The sequence below is a fragment of the Chlorocebus sabaeus genome, chromosome 15 (genome assembly GCF_047675955.1).
Source record: "Chlorocebus sabaeus isolate Y175 chromosome 15, mChlSab1.0.hap1, whole genome shotgun sequence".
NCBI lineage: Eukaryota > Metazoa > Chordata > Mammalia > Primates > Cercopithecidae > Chlorocebus > Chlorocebus sabaeus.
This window is the reverse complement of record NC_132918.1, coordinates 91329236-91354960: the sequence shown is the minus strand read 5'-3', so window position 1 is coordinate 91354960 and position 25725 is coordinate 91329236. Positions and strand designations below refer to the sequence as shown.

The 25725-nt window shown below is 42.1% G+C and overlaps 1 protein-coding gene across 2 annotated transcripts in view; it reads left to right on the top strand.

Moving 5' to 3' along the window:
- PAK2 (p21 (RAC1) activated kinase 2) overlaps window positions 1-25725 on the top strand; it is a 91411-nt gene that overhangs the window by 59476 nt on the left and 6210 nt on the right. For both annotated transcript variants that reach the window (XM_038003117.2, XM_038003120.2), the window contains exons 3-13: window positions 387-487; window positions 1450-1597; window positions 3692-3723; window positions 4727-4834; window positions 6251-6383; window positions 9734-9797; window positions 11863-11911; window positions 12389-12501; window positions 14108-14225; window positions 17375-17474; window positions 20034-20230. In XM_038003117.2, coding sequence (XP_037859045.1) covers window positions 387-487; window positions 1450-1597; window positions 3692-3723; window positions 4727-4834; window positions 6251-6383; window positions 9734-9797; window positions 11863-11911; window positions 12389-12501; window positions 14108-14225; window positions 17375-17474; window positions 20034-20230 — 1163 coding nt within the window. The remainder of the gene's footprint in view (window positions 1-386; window positions 488-1449; window positions 1598-3691; window positions 3724-4726; window positions 4835-6250; window positions 6384-9733; window positions 9798-11862; window positions 11912-12388; window positions 12502-14107; window positions 14226-17374; window positions 17475-20033; window positions 20231-25725) is intronic.

Sequence of the window (25725 nt, the reverse complement as noted above, 5' to 3'; positions counted from 1 at the left end):
GTTTTAGGAAAAATATAATACGCCGGGCAAGCAGTGGCTCACATCTGTAATCCCAGCGCTTTGGGAGGCCGTGGCAGGTGGATCGGGAGTTTGAGACCAGCCTGACCAACATGGCGAAACCCTATTTCTACTAAAAATACAAAAATTAGGCGGGCATCGTGACGGGCACCTGTAGTCCCAACTACTTGGGAAGCTGAGGCAGGAGGATGGTTTGAACCCGGGAAGCAGAGGTTGCAATGAGCTGAGATCACACCACTGCACTCTAGCCTGGGCAACAAGGGCGAAACTCTGTGAAAAAACAAAAGCCAAAAAAAAAAATTGTAAGTGCCTTCACTAGTCTTGTTTAAATAGGCTGATTCTTTTTCTTTTTTTCTGATGCCCTCTAGGAAGTAAAAAGAAAGAAAAGGAACGGCCAGAAATTTCTCCTCCATCTGATTTTGAACACACCATCCATGTTGGCTTTGATGCTGTTACTGGAGAATTCACTGTAAGTTTACCTAGTTCGGGCCCATTTATAACGTGTAAAATAGCACTCAAACATTTTCCTTCATTATTAAATTTGAAATTAACATTTCAGGCCAGGCGCGGTGGCTCACGCCTGTAATCCCACCACTTTGGGAGGCCAAGGATGGCAGATCATTTGAGGTCAGGAGTTTGAGACCAGCCTGGCCGACATGGTGATACCCCGTCTCTACTAAAAATACAAAAAAATTAGCCGGGCGCAGTGGCGGGCACCTGTAATTCCACCTACCAGGGAGGCTGAGGCAGGGGAATCACTTGAACCCAGGTGGTGGAGGTTGCGGTGAGCTGAGACCTTGCCATTGCACTCCAGCCTGGGCAAGAAGAGCAAAACTCCATCTCAAAAAAAAAGGAAATTAACATTTCTATCCATATGTTAACTATGAATTCTGACTGCTTTCTGCTTTTTATAAAAGTGTTAGTGGTTGGATATATTGTTTCCCTAGAGATCAGAGCCTATTAATTATAGTTATGCAAAGCAGACTTAGAAAAATAGACCCAGGCCGGGTGTGGTGGCTCACACCTGTAATCCCAACACTTTGGGAGCCTGGGGCGGGCAGATCACGAGGTCAGGAGATCGAGACCATCCTGGCTAACACGGTGAAAAATACGAAAAATTAGCCGGGCTAGGTGGCGGGCACCTGTAATCCCAGCTACTCAGGAGGCTGAGGCAGGAGAATGGCGTGAACCTGGGAGGCGGAACTTGCAGTGAGCCGAGATCGTGCCATTGCACTCCAGCCTGGGGGACAGAGCGAGACTCCGTCTCAGAAAAAGAAAAAATAGACCTTTAGAAAATGAGATCTTTTAGAATTTAGTCAAACCTACACTTAAAAGATTGGTTTGTTCTGTATATTTTGTCATTTATCTCTGGAAATTAATTTTATTGCGTCAGTTTAAACCATAACTAATTTCTGAATGTGTTTTTGTTAGGGCATGCCAGAACAGTGGGCTCGATTGCTACAGACCTCCAACATCACCAAACTAGAGCAGAAGAAGAATCCTCAGGCTGTGCTGGATGTCCTCAAATTCTACGACTCCAACACAGTGAAGCAGAAGTATCTGAGCTTTACTCCTCCGGGTAAGACAGCAGCCAAGGCTGGGTGAGATGGAGATGTGTGAAGCGCTTCTAGATAAAAAGATTGCTCCTGGAAAAATGAAAAGCTAAACTATGGTTCTTGCCGATAACGTTTTTCCCTGGATAGATTCTACCTTTTGTAGACTGATCCAGGGCCGTTCTGAAGCATAATTTGGATCTGTGAATTATAGTAATCTCACAGGTTTGCCAGAAATAGGAGTTGATGGATATTTTGGCTTTTTATTTATTTGTTTTTTTTCTCCTCATTGCTGTGTTTTTGTTTTCATTTTTCACTCGTCACTGCTTTTAAATGACTTCCAGCAATCAAAGGAAAGACGCTGGTTGATAGACATGTTCACACTAGAAATACACGTATTGTTAGTGTGACAAGAGGAGGTTGTTTTGCACCGATTTGAACTAAAAAATGTTGAGGTCCACTCAAAAAATTGAAACTCATGAGTATGCAGATAATAGAATATATGTATTTTAATATATAAAATAGATAAATCGTATATGAAATAAACATTAGAACTAGAAGGATTTATACCTCAGAATTGGAATATCTGGAATGTTATCTACGTAATCGTAGTAATGTAAATTTTACTTTCTGGATGAATACAGCTGGGTGGAAATTGGGTTTGATGTACTTTGTGTTCCAAGTTGAATTGGTATATAGTGTAAGAATTGGTGTAGTGGATTTTTAAAACTAGTTTTTGTTCAACTAAAGATCAGAATAAAGTTCATACTTTGCAGTTGGTTAATACTGAATCTCTTGATCTTTAGGCTTCCCCTCCCACACACTGGTTCCTTCTATCTTTTCTTGCCGTTTGTTTATTAAAGAAACAAGACCATTTGTCCTGTTTCCCTCAGTTTAGATTTTGCTCACTACACCCTCAGGATGTCATTTTTCAATATGTTTATCTGTCTCGGAAGTCATACACGTGATTTTTAAAAACAGTATGATTGAGCTAAAATCCTGAATGTGATTTTAATTGATTATACTTAATGTTTGCATACTCACAGAAATAAAGGCCATGCTCAGAGGAGACAGAGAAATGTTTTTTGCAAGTGATCTTGACCTTTTTTGTTGAGTGTAGTACACCCTTAGGAAAAGGTCAGACTTGTTCCTAAAATTTTTGTATCAACCAGTAAGTCTGTGTGTAAATTAGTAATTTTTTTGAAAAATCAAGGACCACCAAATGGTAGCTTATTTGCACCTAGTACACATACATACATACATACATACATACATACATAAATGTGTGTGTGTGTGTGTGTGTGTGTGTGTCTCTGTTGTTTTGTTTTGTTTTTGAGTTGGAGTTCTGCTCTGTTGCCCAGGCTGGAGTGAAATGGCACAATCTTGGCTCACCACAACCTCTGCCTCCCGGGTTCAAGCAATTCTCCTGCCTCAGCCTCCTCAGTAGCTGAGATTACAAGCATTTGCCACCACACCCAACTAATTTTGTATTTTTAGTAGAGACGGGGTTTTTCCATGTTGGTCAGGCTGGTCTTGAACTCCCAACCTCAGGTGATCTGCCTGTCTCAGCCTCCCAAAGTGTTGGGATTACAGGCGTGAGCCACGGCGCACGGCCTATATGTATGTTATATATGATATATATATGTATGTCTCTGGGCATTTTTAAAAGAAAAACAAAACAACGTCAGAATTTTACTTTGCACAATTGTCATTGTCTTAATTGTTGCATTAAGTTCCTCAGTCAGCAGTTTACTGGAGAAAGTATCTTTATGAATACATTTGTTTTGTTTTAATAAATACAGATGGATAGGTATACTTTCAAAATAAATTTTGATAGCTTTATTGAGGTATAATTTATATGCAGTACAATTCACCCATTTTAAATGTATAATTCACTGATTTTTTAGTAAATTTATAGTGTCATTTAGATTTCAGATTCCTTAGCTTGGTCTTACATAAATTCTTATTTGACTACTTGTGTTATCATTTTTCTCAAGAGTTAATTCAACTTGAGATCCGTTTAAGAACATTTCACTTTTTCTGCTTTATTTTTTTTTCCTTTTATCATATAAAAGTGCTATTTCTTGAATTGCTAACATTATGTTTTGTTTCATATTCAGAGAAAGACGGCTTCCCTTCTGGAACACCAGCAGTAAGTTAATGATATTATTTCTTGTATCTCTTTTTCTGATTTAGGTTACCCAAGTCAAATCTCAGTTTTTATTTTGCTTTCTAAAATAAATTACAGCCATCAGAGGTAAATAACTACTCAGTAGGTGTTTTTAGCTAGCCAGCCAATTAGTTGAAGAAGCTATATTAAATAGAAATTTGATATGATGCTTTTTTTTTTTTTTTTTTTTTTTTTTTTTTTGGGGAGACGGAGTTTTGCTCTGTCACCCAGACTGGAGTGCAGTGGCACGATCTCAGCTCGCTGCAAGCCCCACCTCCCGGGTTCACACCATTCTCCTGCTTCAGCCTCCCGAGTAGCTGGGACTACAGGCACCCGCCACCACGCCCTGCTAATTTTTTGTATTTTTAGTAGAGACAGGGTTTCACCGTGTTAGCCAGGATGGTCTTGATCTCCTGACCTCGTGATCCGCCCGCCTTGGCCTCTCAAAGTGCTGGGATTACAGGCATGAGCCACCACGCCAGGCTAATTTTTTTGTATTTTTAGTAGCGATGGGGTTTCACCATGTTGGCCAGGCTGGTCTCGAACTCCTGACCTCAGGTGATCCACCCACCTCGGCCTTCCAAAGTGCTGGGATTACAGGCGTGAGCAACTGCACCTGGCCAAATCTGACTATTTTAAATGTCACCAAATGTCTCTGACATACAAAGCTCAGAGGATCTTTGATTTTGGTCTTAACAAGTAACATTGTTTACTTTCAGGGCATTATATATGTATGCTTAGGGTAAATAGTACTTTATTAAAAAGATTTGGTACTCACCATATTTATTTCATAAACTTTTTCATAATTCATAGAATCGCCTTATTAGATTATAATTCTCTTGAGTTATATAAGAGCTAATGAGATTTAATGGTTTTGAAATGAGCTATCAAAGAAGCAAACTTTCTGATGTCTGTTCATAAAGGGCGATAGTCACATTTAAGCCTATTTGACTTGTTTTCCTGACTTTGCTCATAATCAATGCAGCTGAACGCCAAGGGAACAGAAACACCCGCAGTAGTGACAGAGGAAGATGATGATGATGAAGAGACTGCTCCTCCTGTTATTGCCCCACGACCAGATCATACGAAATCAGTGAGTGTCGATTGGTGACCTAGTCTGTGTGTGTGCGTGTGTGTTTTAAAAAATAAGAGTCTGTATTTGACTTTCAGTGATTGCTTTTAGAAAGCCCTCAAGTTTAAAACCATTTAGTGTGGAGAAATTTAACCGGGAGATCTGTACCCAAAGACCACTCACCACAAACTAGTTTTCTGAAGATTGAAATGTGATGTGTCTTTAAAAGTTAACGCACTCGAGGCCGGGCACGGTGGCTCACGCCTGTAATCCCAACACTGGGAGGCCGAGGCTGGTGGATCATGAGGTCAGGAGATCGAGACCATCCTGGCTAACACGGTGAAACCCCGTCTCTACTAAAAAGGCAAAAAATTAGCCAGGCGTGGTGGCGGACGCCTGTAGTCCCAGCTACTCAGGAGGCTGAGGCAGGAGAATGGCGTGAACCTGGGAGGCAGAGCTTGCAGTGAGCTGAGATCGCGCCACTGCACTCCAGCCTGGGCGACTGAGCGAGACTCCGTCTCAAAAAGAAGAAAGAAAGAAATAACGCACTCACCTCACTGGGCTTTTTTCTTTCTATAGTACGCTTTTCCAGAGGGTTCATCTATTTCCCAAGCTTTCTCTGTTTATCTCAATGTAGATGACTACTAAATCTAAAACTTACAGCTTTCCTCTTACCCAGATGATGTGTTTTAATCTCCCATTTTACACTCCTCTCAGCGCCTTGATGTCATTCAAAAGGCAGTTGAGAGTGAAATTCCTAACCAGGTAAGGGAGACTAAAAATGATGAAATTCCTAACCAGGTAAGGGAGACTTAAATGGAGCCAGGAAGAGAGGAATGACTGCAGTTACCGTTCTGCTCCCTGCACTGATGCAAGTAGAGTGTGGGGAAGGTGCTGTGCCGTGGAATGGGCTGTGCTCATGGCACAGTGGGCAGGCAGAGCTCCGGGGACGGCCTCTGGATGCCGAGCTGATGGCAGAGGACTCTGTTTTCTTTAGCCCTTAAACCTGGCTATTTGAAATGGGTGGTAGGCATTATAATTGTGTAAAAACTTTTGTGGGAATTAATAATCTTTCAACATCAAGGTTTCCATTCTTTTGCATTTTACTTATATCTGTAGTAAAAACATGATTTAAAAACTGTGCATTTTGATACATTGTACCATTTTAGACCTGGTCACACTTAAATTTCATTCACGGACCTGCTGTTTTACTAGACAGCTTTTCAAATATATACATGCTATGCCAAAGAAAAATGTTTCACATTTTTTATTCTTAGTTACACATCTTTTATATCTGAAAATAGTGTTCTCATTATTTAGAACAATAGAAGAGACAACTTAGTTCAGGTTAAAAATCAAAGAACTGAATTAGTGTGCCAGCAAGAATATCTGAAAACATTATTCCTCAAACCTTAGTAATGAACTGTTTCTCCACAGATTTACACACGGTCTGTAATTGACCCTGTTCCTGCACCAGTTGGTGATTCAAGTGTTGATGGTGGTGCCAAGTCTTCAGACAAACAGAAAAAGAAGACTAAAATGACAGATGAAGAGATTATGGAGAAATTAAGTATGTTATCTACATTTTATATCATTGTTAAATTGTTAACAGCTCTTAAAACATTTGGCCCAGACGGATTTTAACTTACACCTTACATTATGGCTTAAAGTATAAAGAATACATTGTTTTCTTATAGCAACGGTAGCTTCAATTACAATCTGGAGATATCGCCGGGCGTGGTGGCTCACCCCTAAATCCCAGCACTTTGGGAGGCTGAGTTGGGCAGATCACCAGAGGTCAGGAGTTCAAGACCAGCCTGGCCAACATGGTGAAACCCCATCGCTACTAAAAATACAAAAATTAGCTGGATGTGCTGTCATGTGCCTGTAATCCCAGCTACTTGGAGGCTAAGACAAGAGAATCACTTGAACCCAGGAGGTGGAGGTTGCAGTGAGTCAAGATTGCGTCACTGGGCCGGGCGCAGTGGCTCATGCCTGTAATCCCAGCACTTTGGGAGTCCGAGGCGGGCGGACCACAAGGTCAAGAGATCGAGACCATCCTGGCCAAAATGGTGAAACCCTGTCTCTACTAAAAACACAAAAATCAGCTGGTGTGGTGGCGCGTGCCTGTGGTACCAGCTGCTTGGGAGGCTGAGGCGAGAGAATTGCTTGAACCTGGGAGGCGGAGGTTGCAGTGAGCTGAAATCATGCCACTGCACTCCATCCTGGCAACAGAGTGAGACTCCATCTCAAAAAAAAAAGCTAACTGACTATGCACTGTGGCTCACGCCTGTAATCCCAGCACTCTGGGAGACCAAGGTGGGCGGATCACTTGAGGTCAGGAGCAAGACTAGCTTGCCCAACATGGCAAAACCCCGTCTCTACTAAAAACACAAAAATTAGCTGGGTGTCTTGGCAGGCGCCTGTAATCCCAGCTACTTGGGGAGCTAAGGCAGGAGAATCACTAGAACCCAGGAGGCAGAGATTGCAGTGAGCCGAGATCGTGCCACTGCACTCTAGCCTGGGCAAAAGAGAGAGACTCAGTCTCAAAAAATAATAATAATAATAAATAATAATTAAAGAATGCTAATCTAGAGGGATCAAGGAAAAATACTTTATGGAAGGACTGTTTTAAACATTTAGGCTGGGCATAGTGGCTCAAACCTGTAATCTCAGTACGTTGTCTGGTCAAGATAGGATAGCTCGAGTCCAGGAGTTCAAGGCCAAACTATACAACTTAGACCCCAACTCTACCCCAAAAAAAAAAAAAAAAATTAACGAGGCATGGTGGTGTGTGTCTGTAGTCCCAGCTGACTGGGAGCCTGAGGCAGCAGGATTGCTTGAGCCACGAGTTCAAGGCTGTAGTGAGCTGTGATTGCACCACTGCACTCCAGCCCGAGTGACAGAGTGAGACCCTGTCTCTAAAAAGCAAACAAATGTTCATATGCCCCGTGTTTATTTGCTTTTGATTTCTCAGTGCTTTCAAGTATAAACCTGGCTGTTACTCTGTTGTTGTTGTTGTTGTTGTTGTTGTTGTTATTATTATTTTTATTTTGAGACAGAGTCTGACTCTGTCGCCCAGGCTGGAGTGCGGTGGCATGATCTTGGCTCACTGCAATCTCTGCCTCTCCGGTTCAAGCGTTTCTTCTGTCTCAGCCTCCCGAGTAGCTGGGACTACAGGCATGCACCACCACACCCTGATGATTTTTGTATTTTTAGTAGAGATGGAGTTTCACCATGTTGGCCAAGCTGGTCTCAAACTCCTGACCTCAGGCATGAGCCACCACACCCAGCCTACTCTGTTACTCTATGGGCATATAAGAATTATTTTAGGAGAGCTGCTACTTTAAAAAAAAAAAAAAAATTAACTGGAATCCTAATTGTCATCATTCAGTTGTGACCTTTAGCTATCACATCCCCAGTCTTTTTGGTATCTTTTTGCCTTAGCCTCTTATTATTGCTCCTTTTCTTTGCTTGTTGACTTGAGGTTGGGTACCTACATAAAATTATTTATGTGAGTTTCCTTGATATGGTCCTGTCCTTTTTTACCTTGACAAGGCAAGTGAAAATGTAATGTGATTTTTCTTATATTTTGACTTACTAGTAATAAGAATATAAGTTATGATTTTCTGTCCAACTTCCTAGTTTTTTTTTTGAGACGGAGTCTTACTGTCTCCCAGGCTGGAGTACAGTGTTGCGATCTCAGCTCACTGCAAGCTCCACCTCCCGGGTTCACGCCATTCTCCTGCCTCAGCCTCCCAAATAGCTGGGACTGCAGGCGCCCACCACCGCGCCCAGCTAACTTTTTGTATTTTTTTTCAGTAGAGATGGGGTTTCCCCGTGTTAGCTAGGACGGTCTCGATCTCCTGACCTCGTGATCTGCCCGCCTCAGCCTCCCAAAGTGCTGGGATTATAGGCGTGAGCCACCGTGCCCAGCCCCAACTTCCTGATTTTAAAACCTGTTTCTTGCGACTTTGAACTTTCCTAAAACAAACATATGATTAGTTTATGTGAGAGCATAGTAATTGTTATGGTAACAGGTGGTTTTCTAAATGTATTGAAAGGTAGATGATATGTATACTGGAGGAGTCAGAAAGACCATCTAGGGTTTAGATAGCCTTTATTATTTACAATACTAAGTAGTCTTAAACTTATCTATTAATAGATATATTCAAATATACCTATTTCTATATTCAAATATATCTATTTTATATTCAAATATGTCTGTTTCCTTGAGATTACCTGATTCTAAAGCTGAACATGTGAGAACCTAATTAATCTCTGACAAACTGGTACAGTCTTTCCAAAATGTGACCATTATTGAGTGAATGATGAGTTAGGCGGTCTCACCTCATGGAAATAATGTGTCTTCTTGTTTCTGATACTTTAACTTTTAATGTGTCTTGTTTCTGATACTTTTAAACTTTTATTATGTATTTAAGTTTCTTTAGTGTTTTGTGTTTGAAACCTGTTAGTTTTGAAACTTAATGTTATGTTTGAAAATCACTTATAAAAGCAGTGGCGGGCCGGGCGCGGTGGCTCAAGCCTGTAATCCCAGCACTTTGGGAGGCCGAGACGGGCGGATCACGAGGTCAGGAGATCGAGACCATCCTGGCGAACACGGTGAAACCCCGTCTCTACTAAAAATACAAAAAACTAGCCGGGCGAGGTGGCGGGCGCCTGTAGTCCCAGCTACTCCGGAGGCTGAGGCAGGAGAATGGCATGAACCCGGGAGGCGGAGCTTGCAGTGAGCTGAGATCCGGCCACTGCACTCCAGCCTGGGCGACAGAGCCAGACTCCGTCTCAAAAAAAAAAAAAAAAAAAAAAAAGGCAGTGGCATTTATTAAAAGGAATAATAATATCAAAATCAATTTACACTTAAAATGCTTGACTGAGCTTCCAGCTTTTTATTTATTCTAGGAACTATTGTGAGCATAGGTGACCCTAAGAAAAAATATACAAGATATGAAAAAATTGGACAAGGGTAAGTATTCGTGACTGTATTATCATAATATTCAATATTCAGTATTTCCTGGTTTTATAGCATGATATTTATTTTGCCTGCTGACATTGACCACTTATGTAGTATTCTGTGAGTGGTACCCTTGGGGGATTTGTGTAAATAAATAATGCAGTTATTTGTAGATGCTGTTAAAAAACTGTACTAGTTGTTAGCAGCGATTGTGTATCATTTTTTCTAAAGTGTCATTTCCCATCCGTTATAAAGAATTAGAGGGGGCCGGGCGTGGTGGCTCAAGCCTGTAATCCCAGCACTTTGAGAGGCCGAGACAGGCGAATCACGTGGTCGGGAGATCGAGACCATCCTGGCTAACACGGTGAAACCCCGTCTCTACTAAAAAATACAAAAAACTAGCTGGGCGTGGTGGCGGGCGCCTGTAGTCCCAGCTACTCGGGAGGCTGAGGCAGGAGAATGGCATAAACCTGGGAGGCGGAGCTTGCAGTGAGCTGAGATCCGGCCACTGCACTCCAGTCTGGGCGACAGAGCGAGATTCCGTCTCAAAAAAAAAAAAAAAAAAAAAAAAAAAAAAAAAAAAAAAAAAAAAAAAAAAGAATTAATTAGAGGGAAGAATTGCCCATAAAATACATTTAAAAGACAGTAAGAATATTTACTTCAGGATTATAAGCAATAAAAAAATGCATAAATCATGTCATTGAGTATTGACTTTTCAGTCTACTGATCTTCTGATTTTGTTCTGTAATTTGTATTTTTAAAGTGTACTAACTAAACTCCTTTTTTCTGTTGCTTGGAAGCAAATAAACACCTTAAATTTTTAATGTTATTAAACTCTGGAAAGCATTCTGTGAATTTACAGTGAGGGCTTAAGCCATTTTTGAAAACTTCCGTATGAATTCCTTCCTTCCTTCCTTCCCTTCTCTTTTTTTTTTTTTTTTTTTTTTCTTTTGGCGGATTCTCAGTCTGTCACCCAGGCCGGAGTGCAGTGAAACAATCTCAGCTCACTGAAACCTCTGCCTCCTGGGTTCAAACAATTCTTCTGCCTCAGCCTCCCAAAGTGTTGGGATTACAGGTGTAAGCCACTGCACCAGGCCTGAATTTCTTCCTAACAGCTAAATTCAATTGCAGCACTGGTTTTGTGAAAGAGAATTGATTATCTTATTATTTTTGAGCATGAATGAACAAGCAATGCCTATCCATATGGATGACCATCACAAATCCAGTATTGAGTAACAAAAGCAAGTTGCAGGATAATATGTGAAATGAAACTATATGACATTTAAAAATTAGGCAGGCCGGGCGCGATGGCTCACGCCTGTAATCCCAGCACTTTGGGAGGCCGAGGCGGGCAGATCATGAGGTCAGGAGATCGAGACCATCCTGGCGAACACGGTGAAACCCCGTCTCTACTGAAAATACAAAAAAAATTAGCTGGGCGTGGTGGCGGGCGCCTGTAGTCCCAGCTTCTAGGGAGGCTGAGGCAGGAGAATGGTGTTAACCCGGGAGGCGGCAGAGCTTGCAGTGAGTGGAGATTGTGTCACTGCATTCTAGCCTGGGCAACAGAGGGAGACTCCGTCTCAAAAAAAAAAAAAAAAATTAGGCAAAGTATATTTTATAGGTATAAACATCTGTGTCCTTTGTAGTTAAAAGTATGGAGAAATGCATGAAAATGATGAACGTCAAATACAGGATAAACACCGAATACAGATCACCTTTGGGAGGAGAGAGACTGCTGTTGGAAAGGGCTCATGGGAATCTTCAAATTATTTATAGTTCTTTGTATCTTAATCCGGGAAGTGTATCCATAAGTATATGTTACATATTTTTTTTTCTTGATCTTTTTTCACTACACTTTTGTAGGTCTGAAATATTTCAAACATAAGTTTTGGCCATGAGGATTGTCTCTTTTTCTTCCCCCACCCCCTTTCCTCGTGTTTTTGCTTTTACTCCTTTTAAGCATGTTAGATCGTCACTGTTCTTTAATTCTTTTTCAGTTGCTTGAAGTGTAAAGTCTTTGGATATTGTAAATGCTGGTGATTTGTCAACCTTAAATCTGGCTGTTTTCTCCCTCTAGGGCTTCTGGTACAGTTTTCACTGCTACTGACGTTGCGTTGGGACAGGAGGTAGCTACTTTGTCGTAATCCTGGATGTTACCATTTTTTTGTCATATGGGTGGAAACTAGCTAAAGCTGGGAAGAATCACTAGGACTCCCTTTTAAGTTGAACATGTTGTAAGAATTGCTCTACGTGTTTTTATAGCACGTCTGTCATTAAGGGGAACAAAGAAGGAATTTGAGTTTAATGTCATAAATAAGCAAGTATTTAAAAATTGTTTTCTCAGCTCAAGTGAAAAGAGGATTAATTCTTAGTGTTGGACTGACTGTGGGTGTATTAACTTCAAGATAAATCTAAAACTGTTTAGGCTCTGTACATTACAAAGCATTGTGCAGAGGCAATGTGCAAGTAAAAGTACCACCGATGAGTAATAACATTGTGTAATATGCTATACGTGCCGTAAAGTAAGTTATAACTGCTTGGTGTTTGTAATTTTCTAAGAGAATTCGTAAACCTGATTTTTTTCAATCCTGTTTTCATTATAGGTTGCTATCAAACAGATTAATTTACAGAAACAGCCAAAGAAGGAATTGATTATTAATGAGATTCTGGTGATGAAAGAATTAAAAAATCCCAACATAGTTAACTTCTTGGACAGGTAAATATGATTATTTCTTAAACACTGGGATAAAAATGTAGAAATTTTAAGTCTCATGGTTTAGGGGGGCGGCTAGCCACTTTAGAATAAACTCAATGCTGAGAAATAAGAGGAGAGGTAAAAATAGCACACTGCAGTTTTAGAAGGTCCTTCTCTACAAGGATATCACTTGGCAAGTGAGAGAAGGCCGTTAAATGAAGGCCATAACTGGTGGTGTTTATATTCATTGCAAATGACCTGAAGTGAAAACATGAATGGTTGGCTGTGATTCACGTCTTGACTGACAGGGGACCGGTCACATGGTTTTTAAACTTGTAGATCAATTTTTATTTCAAATGCTATCCTTTATGGACAAATTGTATGTCTATCAAAACCTCATTTAGTTTAGGAATTAATGTTAAATAACAGACCAAAAAGCAGAATAGAAAATGGTGCATATTGGCCAGGTGCAGTGGCTCACACCTGTAATCCCAGCTACTCAGGAGGCTGAGGCAGGAGAATCGCTTGAACCAGGGAGGTGGAGGTTGCAGTGAGCTGAGGTCGCACCACTGCACTCCAGCCTGGGCAACGCAGTGAGACTCCATCTCAAAACAACAACAACAAAAAAGAAAATGATGTATATTACTACAACTGCGCTTGAAAAAGCAGTCACATATACGAATGAGAGAAGATTAGTTGAAAATGACAACAATTGTTTTATTGAAGATAGAGGTGATTATAGGTGATTTTCTCCCATATTTAAATTTGTTTAGAATGAGGAAACAATAATATATTTCAAGACTTTAGCCCTAGTTATGGAGAACGTGTTCATAGAAATAAACTTTTCAGGCCGGGCACAGTGTCTCACGTCTGTAATCCCAGCATTTTGGGAGACCAAGGCAGGTGGATCATGAGGTCAGGAGATCGAGACAATCCTGGCCAACATGGTGAAACCCCGTCTCTACTAAAAATACAAAAATTAGCCAGGCCTGGTGCCACACACCTGTAGTCCCAGTTACTCCGGAGGCTGAGGCAGGAGAATTGCTTGAATCCAAGAGGCGGAGGTTGCAGTGAGCCAAGATCACGCCACTGCACTCCAGCCTGACAACAGAGCAAGACTCTATCTCAAAAAAAAAAAAAATAAACTTTTCAGGTACAGTTCCCTGCTTTTTAAAATAACATTTCAAGTCAGCATAGTAGGGTAGTTAAGATAAGCCATGGGCTTTGGAATCGTTGATACTTGGCTTCAGATTCTGGTTCTGTCACTTACTATTAATAGCTGTGTGACCTTAGATGAGTCACTAACCTCTCCAAGCCTTTGTCTCTTTATCTCTAAAACGGGACTAGTAATTTCTATATTGTAGGATTATTTTAATCAGAATGAATCTATGTGTGTACTCAAACTACAATTGTGGGCAAACTGTAACTTAAAAATGATTCAGGATCATAACCTCAGTTATTTTTCTGTGCTGTTACATAGCAGCTTTCCAATTTTCTTCCTAACTCTCAAGCTACCAGCCCTCTAGTTTCATTGTTAGGGTGTTTAATATTTGAATTCTTCAACATAGGATACCATGTGTTTAGAAAAAATGTAAGTGTGACTGTATTTGGTATGTTGTATTTTTAGTTACCTGGTAGGAGATGAATTGTTTGTGGTCATGGAATACCTTGCTGGTGGATCGCTCACTGATGTGGTAACAGAAACCTGCATGGATGAAGCACAGATTGCTGCTGTATGCAGAGAGGTAGGTGTGCCGCCGCCTCCTTGATATGTTATGGTGATATGTGGTTAGCAAGAAGTGAACAAAAGGAACTTTTTCTGCACAGTTATTACTGTGGAAAGTGCTTTCTCTGTACACATTCTCTACAAGTTACTCCATCTCCATACCATTTCATCCTACACAGGAGTTTCAGCCCTTTCCTTCAGGTATAAGATAATTTGGGAATGAATCGTAGACCTTTGAAGATCCAGATTCACAAGGAAATTCCGGTAGAGTGATGACGATCATTTACCATCCAAACAGGACACTTTTGAGAGTAAAAGGGTGTATACCATTAGAAATACACCACTCAGCTGGAAGTGGTGGCTCACTCCGGTAATCCTAGCACTTTCGGAGGCCAAGGCAGGCAGATTCCCTGAGGTCGGGAATTTGAGACCAGCCTGGGAAACATGGTGAAACCCCATCTCTACTAAAAATACAAAATCAGCTGGGCGTGGTGGCATGTGCTTGTAATGTCAGCTACTCGGGAGGCTGAGGCAGGAGAATCGCTTGAGCTGGGGAGGGAGACATTGCAGTGAGCTGAGATTGTGCCACTGCACTCCAGCCTGGCGACAGAGCAAGAGTCTGTCTCAAAAAAAAGAGGCTGGGCGCAGTGGCTCATGCCTGTAATCCCAGCGCTTTGGAAGGCTGAGGCAGGCGAATCACGAGGTCAAGAGATAGAGGCCATCCTGGCCAACATGGTGAAACCCCATCCCTACAAAAAATACAAAAATTAGCTGGGTGTGGTGGTGCATGCCTGTAGTCCCAGCTACTCAGGAGGCTGAGGCAGGACAATCACTTGAACCCAGGAGGTGGAGGCTGCAGTGAGCCGAGATTGCGCCACTGCATTCCAGCCTGGCGACAGAGCAAGACTCTGTCTCAAAAGAAAGAAAGAAAGAAATAACACCACTCAACAGTGGAAACTAGAACTATCTCAGGTGAAGCAGGACACTTATTCGCCTTAAGTATCAATAAGTCTGCACCTAGCTTCATTGAGTTCACTAATGGTGAAGAAACTGGTTATTTCTTTATATTCATTAATGAATTTCTAGACATACTATTAGCTTAAGCCAGTAGAATTCTGCCAAATTGCCAATGTAAGCCAAAAATAGGCCTTCTTTTTTCCACCTATATCTCAGCTTTTTCTACAGATAAGTTTTGGGCTAATGGTTTGCTTGTTGTCATTGAAATTTCTAATATCATAGAAATCACTGTCACAAAGGGCAGAATTTTAAGCTTATAGGACTATATTGTGTTTTCTATGATTTGCCTTTAACAGTTCTTCAGTGACATGTGAATTACAAACTTTGTTCATGTAAGGATGATACATATATATTTCCCTTTTCCATCTGTCATCTTAAGGTGTTAAAAATATTCTTTGAAAATTTTAATTCTGAATTGTGTTCTACCTGAGGAATAGTACCTCTTTGGTTGAAGGGAGGAAATAAGAACTCTTGAATAGAATATTAATAGCATATGATATTCCTTAACAATGGATGCTTGGTCACTGGAAAGCTGATAAAAATAATAATTCACCTATTTATACTTAATTTTGTTTTTTCTACAGATTTCTTTGTAACTGATATAAAAATTAATTTTGGGAGTTCCTCTAATTTGGGTTTTCTTTTGTGTGCCAGAACTTTTTAATTGTGACAATTTTCTTTCTATTTATTTGTACAAATATTTTCTGGAGCTTTGAATCTGATTATTTCCTGGTAAATATATTGTGGCGTAACACTCAATTTATCTGTTTTTCCTTGAATGAATAGTAGAAGATTTTGGATGAGATTGTTAGTTGTGCTGACTTTGTTCTCCTGTGATGGGAGTAAGAAATAAAAGCACAGCCAACTTACACCCGTAGTTTATATTCAAAAACACCAGAGTGGGCAGATGTTTTAAACGTCATCTCGTTCTCGTTTGTAAGGAAGGGAAGAATTTGCGCCTACTTTGTGACTCGGTGCTCTCTGGAATATGGTGTAAGGGGAAAGCTGTTCTTTCGTCATTCATGTCCAAGTTGTAGATGCAGCTGAATTAAAATCCATCACTGAAGAACATCTTGTCTCTGATGAACAGCCAGATGGAAGCGGCCATCCAGAATCTTACCGCTTCTCAGTGGCTGACGTTGACTAGCCTTTGAGTATCTCTCATTCAGATGGGAATGATCAAGTTTTTTTCATTACTGTTGAAATGATTTCTGAAGCACCTGTGCATATTTACTAAGTGTTGTATACCTTTAGGCATTTAAACGTGAAAGAGGCAATTTTTTGTTGTTGTTTTGTTTTGAGACTGGGTCTTGCTCTCTCACCCAGGCTGGAGTGCAGTGGCACAATCTCAGCTTGCTGCAACCTCCGCCCCCTAGATTCAAGGGCTTCTCCTGCCCCAGCCATCCGAGTAGCTGAGGCACCACACCTGACTAATTTTTCTTTCTTTCTTTCTGTCTTTTTTTTTTTTTTTGAGATGGAGTCTTGCTCTGTCTCCTAGGCTGGAGTGCAGTGACGCGATCTCGGCTCACTGCAACCTCTACCTCCCAGGTTCAAGCGATTCTGCTACCTCAGCCTTCTGAGTAGCTGCGGTTACAGGTGTGTGCCACCGCACCCAGCTATTTTCTTTGTATTTTTAGCAGACATAGGGTTTCATCATGTTGGCCCAGCTGGTCTGGAACTGCTGACCTCAGATGATCCACCTGCCTTGGTCTCCCGAAGTGCTAGGATTACAGGAGTGAGCCATCACACCTGGCTAATTTTTATATTTTTTAGTAGAGATGGGGTTTTGTTATGTTGGCCAGGCTGGTCTTGAACTCCTGCCCTCAAGTGATCTGCCTGCCTCACCCGGCCAGGAGGCAAGAAATTATACAGACCCAGCTAAACAGTGTCCCTGAGTAAGATCAGAGGATAGGAGGGCATCTACTGACTTTTCAAAAAATTTTATTTTCTTATATAAAACTTTAAGGAGGAGATATAATTACTTTTTATAACTTTGTATATAAGAGTTGACGTTTTTTCTTGATAACTAAAAGTATTGGTGGGTCTTCTGCTGGGTACTGGAGGCAGTGCTCAGGCCATAACTACGGTGTGGGAACCTCCCAGTGTCTTTTCAGGGACTATTTCATTAATAGGTGTTTTTCTTCTGTTCAGTGTTTACAGGCATTGGAGTTTTTACATGCTAATCAAGTGATCCACAGAGACATCAAAAGTGACAATGTACTTTTGGGAATGGAAGGATCGGTTAAGCTCAGTGAGTAACAAATGGACAGATCACTATTATTTATTATAAGTTTCTGCCTTTTGTTTAATTAAAAACTTTTCTTGACCAAGGATTAATAATGATTTAATATAGGAAGAGGTAAGACCTTTGAAAACTGAGTGATACTCTTAGGGTTTTAACTAATCAGTGCCAGAGAAAGGACTAGCTAGATAAGACATTACCTAGTAATTACCACTAGATACGACATTTTTAGGTAATGTCTTTTCTTTTGAGACGGAGTTTTGCTCTTGTCACCCAGGCTGGAGTGCAACGGCGTGATCTCGACTCACTGCAACCTCCGCCTCCTGGGTTGAAGCAATTCTCCCGGAGCCTCAGCCTTCTGAGTAGCTGGGATTACAGGCACGCCCCACCACACCCATCTGATTTTTGTATTTTTAGTAGAGATGGAGTTTCTCCACGTTGGTCAGGCTGGTCTCGAGCTCCTGAACTCAGGTGATCCACCCGCCTCGGCCTCCCAAAGTGCTGGGATTACAGGCGTGAGCCACCGTGCCCGGCCATGATTGCTTATTTTTAAGTAATCTTAATGGGCAAGCTCTCATTCATTTTTGGTGAATACACATGCAACTGAATTAAACTTTGAATGACATTTTTTTTTCCTGGCTCTGCCATTTACTCGGTGAATAACCTTGGATAAGTTGTTTTTGTGCCTCTGTTTTCCTATTTGTAAAATGGGAATAATTGTAATAATAAATGTACCTTTCTCATAGGGTTACCAGGAGGATTAAATATTTTAATTCTTATAGGTTACTTAAACAGTACCTGGGTTAAGTACTCATTACTCTTTTAGAATTCTCTCCTGTAGAATTTCTGAACTTACATACCACAGTAAGTAAAAGGATGTTCTCTGCAATATTGTAAAGAAAAACCAAAACTATCTTAAGTGTTGAGCAGTAAGGGAATAATTAAATAGATTATTATATTTTTATATTCTGTGTAGTTTTGTTTGTTTGTTTGTTTTGTTTTGAGACAGAGTCTCGCTCTGTCACCTGGGCTGGAGTGCAGTGGCACGATCTCCGCTCACTGCAAGCTCCGGCTCCCGGGTTCACACCATTCTCCTGCCTCTGCCACCCGAGTAGCTGGGACTACAGGCGCCCGCCACCACACCCGGCTAGTTTTTTATATTTTTAGTAGAGATGGGGTTTCACCATGTCAGCCAGGATGGTCTCGGTCTCCTGACCTCCTGATCCACCTGCCTTGGCCTCCCAAAGTGCTGGGATTACAGGCATGAGCCACCGCGCCCAGCCCTCTGTGTAGTTTTTAAGATGAGGCAGGCCAGGTGCAGTGGCTCACGCCTGTAATCCCAGCACTTTGGGAGGCTGAGGCAGGTGGATTGCTTGAGCCCAGGAGTTCGAGACTAGACTGAGCAACATGGCAAGACTCCATCTCTACTTAAAAGACAACAGTTAGCTGGGCATGGTGGCAGACGCCTCTAATCCCAGCTACTCCGGAGGCTGGGGTAGGAGGATGGCTTGAGCACGGGAGGCAGAGGTTGCACTGAGCGGAAACTGCTCTACTGCACTCAGCGTGGGCAATGGAGTGAAACCCTGTGTCAAAAAATTTAAAAATAAAAAATGTTTAAATAGGCAGATAAATGTACTGATATGGAAAGGTCTCTTTAAAAAAATGGTTTTACAAAAGTTTACAGAATATCCTGATTGATAATGCAAACCAAACAGTTCATAGATTTTATTCATGCATATATGTACATGCGTAACCAACAGTCTAAAGCTTACAAACCTAAATTTTAACAGTAGTCACATATGGAGTAGAATGGGTTGAACAGCATAAGAAAGAATACTAAATACGAATCCTGACTTTTCCACTAAATGAATATTGAGTACTACACCAGGCGTCCTGCGCCTCTGTTCCAGGTGAGATGGCTGAGAAGGTAGCGTGGGCGGCGGCCTCATCGCTTGGTGCAGTTCAGTGTGTTCTTTTTCTAGGCTCTCTGCTGAGATGATGGATGTTTAGTGACTCTAGCTTCTGTTTGTTTTATTCAAAAACAGTTTACGGCTGGGTGTGGTGGCTCCCACTTGTAATCTCAACCTTTGGGAGGCCAAGGTATGAAGATCCCTCCCTGTGTTGCCCAAAAGTTCAAGACCAGCCTAGGCAACATAGGAAGCCTCCCTCTCTACAGAAGATTTTAAAAACTGAACAGAATTAAAAGACACAGTGGTTTCCGTGGCCTCACCTTCGACCTTTGCCTGATCACTGCATTTCGTTTTGGCGTCTGCCTTCGCTTACTTGTTCATGGACCTTTCAGTTTTCTTAGATTTTTTAGGATAGAATGAATTATTCAGAATAAAAGGCCTCCTGATAATTTGGACTCTGTGGCAAGTAAAAGTAAAATGTGAGAGTGTGTTACATCATGAAAATATTTTTAAACTCATTCTGGTTTACTTTATTAATAAAATCCTTAAAAACAAGAGGCTGAAGAGTCAAAATATAATTAATTTCATCATCTGAAGTGAACTCCTTTGTTAAAACCATCCGTGGAAACCATTAACTCTGTTCTGTTTTGTTTTGTAGCTGACTTTGGTTTCTGTGCCCAGATCACCCCCGAGCAGAGCAAACGCAGTACCATGGTCGGAACCCCATACTGGATGGCACCAGAGGTGGTTACACGGAAAGCTTATGGCCCCAAAGTCGACATATGGTCTCTGGGTATCATGGCTATTGAGATGGTAGAAGGAGAGCCTCCATACCTCAATGAAAATCCCTTGAGGGTAAGATCAGTTAAACACCAGCCTTGTTAAATATTTTTCTTGAATTTAAAGTAGAAAGTTGATAAAACCTAGTCTCTGCCCCTAACTCTGCATCTAAAAATCATTTGCTCTCTGAGTTACAAATTAATGTGCTAGGTGAAGACTTTGTAGGTTTTTAGTAGTAAGCTGTATTGTTTTGTATTTTACATAGGAAGTTTGGAGCACCTGCCCCTAAACCTTCTCCTTCTTTTATGTTTTAAGATTTTTTGAGACAGGGTCCCACTCTGTTGCCCAGTCTAGAGCGCAGTGGCACAATCTCAGCTCACTGCAACCTCCACCTCTCAGGTTCAAGCGATCCTCCTACCTCAGCCTCCCAAGTGGCTGGGACTGTGGGTGTGCGCCACCATACCTGGCTGATTTTTGTATTTTTCATAGAGACGGGGTCTCTCCATGTTGGGTCAGGCTGGTCTCAAACTCTTGACCTCAGTTGATCCACCCACCTTGGCCTCCCAAAGTGCTGGCATTACAGGTGTGAGCCACTGCGCCTGGCCACTTCTTTTTCTTTTAAATTACCATATGTGATTCAACATTATCAGTTATTAAGGAAATGTAAATCAGAACCTCAACACTCAGTGGCTGAGGCAAGAGAATTGCTTGAACCCGGGAGGTGGCGGTTGTGGTGAGCCAAGGTGGCGCTACTGCACTCCAGCCTGGGCGACAGGGTGAGACTCTGTCTCAGAAAACAACAACAGCAAAAAACCCACCCCAACAGGATAACACTTCCAACTACTAGAATTGCTGTACTCAAAAAGACAATAATAAATGTTGGTGGCCAGGTGCGGTGGCTCACACCTGTAAACCCAGCACTTTGGGAGGCCAAGGTTGGGAGTTCAAGATCAGCCTGACCAACATGAAGAAACCCATCTTTACTAAAAATACAGAATTAGCTGGGCGTGGTGGTGGGCACCTGTAATCTCAGCTACTTGGGAGGCTGAGGCAAGAGAATTGCTTGAACCCGGGAGGCAGAGGTTGCAGTGAGCCAAGATCGTGCCACTGCACCCCAGCCTGGGCGACAAAGCAAAACTCCGTCTCCATAAATAAATAAATAAATGTTGGTGAGAAGATAAACTGGAACCCTTGTTCATTGCAAAATATAAAATGGTACATCTGCCTTAGAAAACAATTTGACAATTCTGTATGAAGTGAATACTGGATTACCAGATGACCTAAGAGTTCCTTTGCCGGGTACAGACAGCAGAGCCAAGAGAATTACAATCATACATCTGTACAAAAGCCTGCATGCAGCCTCAATTATTTCCACTAAAAATGGAAATAATTCAAACCTGCTGAACAGTGGAATATTATTTGGTCATAGAAAGGAAGGAAGTGCCAGTCTGTGTTGCAGCACTGAACCTTCGAAGTATGGTGCTAAGTGAAAGAAACTGAATAACAGATGGCAGTAGATTCTGGCCCTGTGTGTCCTGAATGCTTTTCATCCCGTTGCCAAAGATTCCAGTTCATGTGGGCAGTTAAAGTACTTCTGTAGAGGTGATTGATTAGGGTACTTTTCAGAACGACATTTAAAGTCCTCTAATTTCATTCATTCATTTAGCCAGTATTGATTTGAGTACCTGCCGTATGCTAAGCACTACTCAAAATGCTGTCTAAAAGAACCCACACAAATTCCTGCTCTTATAGAACTTATATTCTAGTGGGAGAAGAGAGAAAAACCAAACAAACAGAATAATGTGTACTATATCGAAGAATGGACTCCTGAGGGCTGAGACTGGAAGAGAGGAAAACCAAACAAACAGAATAATGTGTACTATATCGAAGAATGGACTCCTGAGGCCTGAGACTGGCAGGAAGGAGGTTAGGGTGTTTACTTTCAAAAGGTGCTTGGAGAGCTGGGCACAGTGGCTCATGCCTGTCATCCCAGTATTTTGGGAGGCCAAGGTGGGAGGATTTCTTGAGCCTATAGGAGTTCAAGGCCAGCCTAGGCAACATAGTGAGACCCCATCTCTACAAAAAAATTTTTTAAATTAGCCAAGCATGTTAGTGTGTGCCTGTAGTCACAGCTAACTGGGACCATCCCGCCTCAGTGGGTGGGTCACTTGGGCCCAAGGAAGATGAGGCTGCCGTGAGCTGTTCTCACATCACTGCACTCCAGCTTGGGTGACAGCTAGGCCCTGTCTCCAAAAAAATACAATAGAAATAAATTTTAAAATTAAATCAAAAGCGTGCATAGGGAGGGCTTCACTGAGGTGAGGTGACATTTGGACGCAGGAAGTGTGAGAGTGATACTTACCTAAGGGGAAAGGATTCTAAACAGAAGGCACAGCACGTGCAAAAGCCCTAAAGCAGGAGCGTGCCTGGTATATCGAGAGGTGATGACAGACCTCAGCATAGCTGGCCTCCGCTGAGCAGACAGCAAGAGGTGCGGTCCATCTGCGAAGAAACCAGGCCAGGCTGTAGTGCCTTATGAGACCTTTGGAAGGATTCTGGCTTTTACTGGAGGCCAGATGGGGAAGCTGTTAGAGAGATTTGAGCAGAGGAGTAAGTTGGTCTCCTTAGGTTTTAATAGGATTGCCCTGGCTACTTTGTTGAGAGATTCTTGAGGAAGGCAAAGGCAGAGCAGAAGACCAGTTAGGAGACTGATGTAATAATTCAGGCAAGCAGTGATGATAGCCTCGACCAGGACGGTATCAGTGGAGGTGGTAAAAAGTGGTGGGATTCTGGATGTATTTTGAAAGAGGAGTCTACATGGGAGAGAGAAGACCAACGGGATCTGTTCCCAAGTAACTTAACTGCTTTCCTGTACAAAGCTGAAGAATATTACAGGACTGCGCCCACAGCCAGGAGTGCGCTTAGGCTTCAGAAGAGGCTCGCCTCCAGTGGCCTTCACTGTGACAAAAAGGTATATTTGAACCCCAGTGAGACTGGTGAAATCACCAGCACCAGCTCCTATCAGCAGATCCAGAAGCTTTCCAAAGATGGGCTGATCTTCTGCACGCCTGTGACTATCCATTCCCAGGCTGGATACCCCGCCCCCCGCAAAAAAAAAAAAAAAAAAACCCTTGGTCGGGCATGGTGGCTCACGCCTGTAATCTCAGCACTTTGGGAGGCTGAGGTGGGCGGATCACTTGAGGTCAGGAGTTCGTGACCAGCCTAACATGGTGAAAGCTCGTCTCTACTAAAAATTCAAAAATGAGCCAGGCGTGGTGGCAGGCACCTGTATTCCCAGCTACTCGGGAGGCTGAGGCGGGAGAATTGCTTGAAACTGGGCGACAGAGAGATTCTGTCTTAAAAACAAAAAAACCACCTTGGTCCACAGGCATATGGGCATAACTGCTAATGCACAAATTACCAAAAAGGCAACATGGATGAGGAAGACGAGAATTCCATCCCAGCTGCTCAGAAGACACTGTGAATCCACGAAGATTGGCCTTCACATGTACATGAAGTGAAGGGGGACACGTTCAAAAACAAGCAGGTTCTTTGGGAACTGATTCCATGCTGAATATAGACAAGGCCTCAAGAAGCTTCTGGTTGACCAGGCCAGGGCACGTGGGTCTAAGACCAGGAAAGCACTGGTCCAAGAAGGAGAAAATCATTAAGACTGTCCCAGGAGGAAGAAACTAAGAATAAAGGTCTCCCTCTCTTGTCTATACATAGTGGATCTTGGTGATTACATAGATCCAGTCATTCAAATAAAACAAGATTTTATCTGCCTAAAGGGGGGAAAAAAGCATATCTGTAGGAATACAGAAGTAGCCAGGACCCAGCAAGCACCCAGACATCCAGTCAAAGTTTACCAGATAGGCAAAGGAGCAGGCAAATGCAGACTATAATGAGAAAAACATCCAGTCAACTGAAACAGACACAGAACTGGCACAGATAAAAGAATTACCACACAAGCTCATTAAAACAATCTTACGACTGCATTTCGGTTGTAAGAACTTTAAGTGCATATTGCTTAGTGAAAGAACCCAGTCTAAAAAGGCTACGTATTGTTTCAACTACAGAGAGTAAAAACGATCAGTGGTTATGGGGTTTGGCAGGGCAGGAGGGTAGAGAGGATGAGTAGATGAAGCACAGGGAGTTTTTTGGGCACTGAAATTACTTTGTATGATATTATAATGGTGGACACTGAACAATGTTCATTTTCAAAACCCATGGAACAACTAGACACGGTGGTGCACACCCGTAGTCCCCGCTACTTGAAAGGCTGAAGCAGGAGCATCTCTTGAGCCCAGGAGTTCAAGGCCAGTCTGGGCAACATATCGAGACTGCATAAAAAAACTAAAAACAAAACAAAAAACCCATAGGACTATATAATGTAATACAGAGTGAACCCTAACGTAAACTGAGGGCTTTAGTTTAATAGAAATGTATCAGTATTGGTCCATTAGTAACAAGTATCCCATAGTGTAATAATGCAGGTAATAGGAACACTCCACATGAGGGAGGCTGCATGTGGGAACCCTGTACTCTCTGCTCAATTTTCTGTAAACCTAAAACTTCTAAAAAAATAGTCAATTAAAAATAATAACTCAGGACCAGGTGCAGTGGCTCACACCTGTAATCTCAGCACTTGGGAGGCCAAGGTGGGCAGATCCCTTGAGGTCAGGAGTTTGAGACCAACCTGGCCAACGTGGTGAAACCCCGTCTCTACTAAAAATACAAAAATGAGTCGGTCATGGTGGTGCCTGCCTGTACCTCCAGCTACTCAGGAGGCTGAGATGCGAGAATTGCTGGAACCCGGGAGGCAGAGGTTGCCGTGTGCTGAGATCATGCCACTGCACTCCAGCCTGGGCGACAGAGCGAGACTGTGTCTCAAAAGAAAAATAGGCTGGATGCAGTGGCTGACACCTGTAATCCCAGCATTTTGTGAGGCCGAGGCAGGTGGATCACAAGGTTGGGAGTTTAAGACCAGCCTGTCCAACATAGTGAAATGCTGTCTCTACTGAAAATACCAAAAAATTAACTACTCAGAAGACTGAGGCAGGAGAATCACTTGAACTCAGGAGGTGAAGGTTGCATTGAGCTGAGATCGCACCATTGCATTCCAGTCTGGGCCACAGAGCCAGACTCTGTCTCAAAAATAAATAAATTAATTAAATGTATAGAACTGTAGAGAAAATAATTAGAACTACATAAGGATTTTCTAAAGGGAGTTGATTAAATTAGGAAACATTCATATAAGGCAGTGTTTACTTAAGCCATTACAGTAGTTTTATAGATCTAGGTAGTTACTAGTAATGATGACCTGAGATAATTTGTTTTTTGGTTTTTATTTTTGAGACAGTCTTGCTCTGTTGCCCAGGCTGGAGTTCAGGGTGCAATCTCCACTCACTGCAACCTCCACCTCCCACATTCAAGCGTTCTGCCTCAGCCTTACTTTCAAGCGTTCTGCCTCAGCCTCCCAAGTAACTGGAACTACAGGCGTGTGCCACCACACCCAGCTAATTTTTTTTTTTTTTTTTTTTTTTGAATTTTTAGTAGCAATGGGGTTT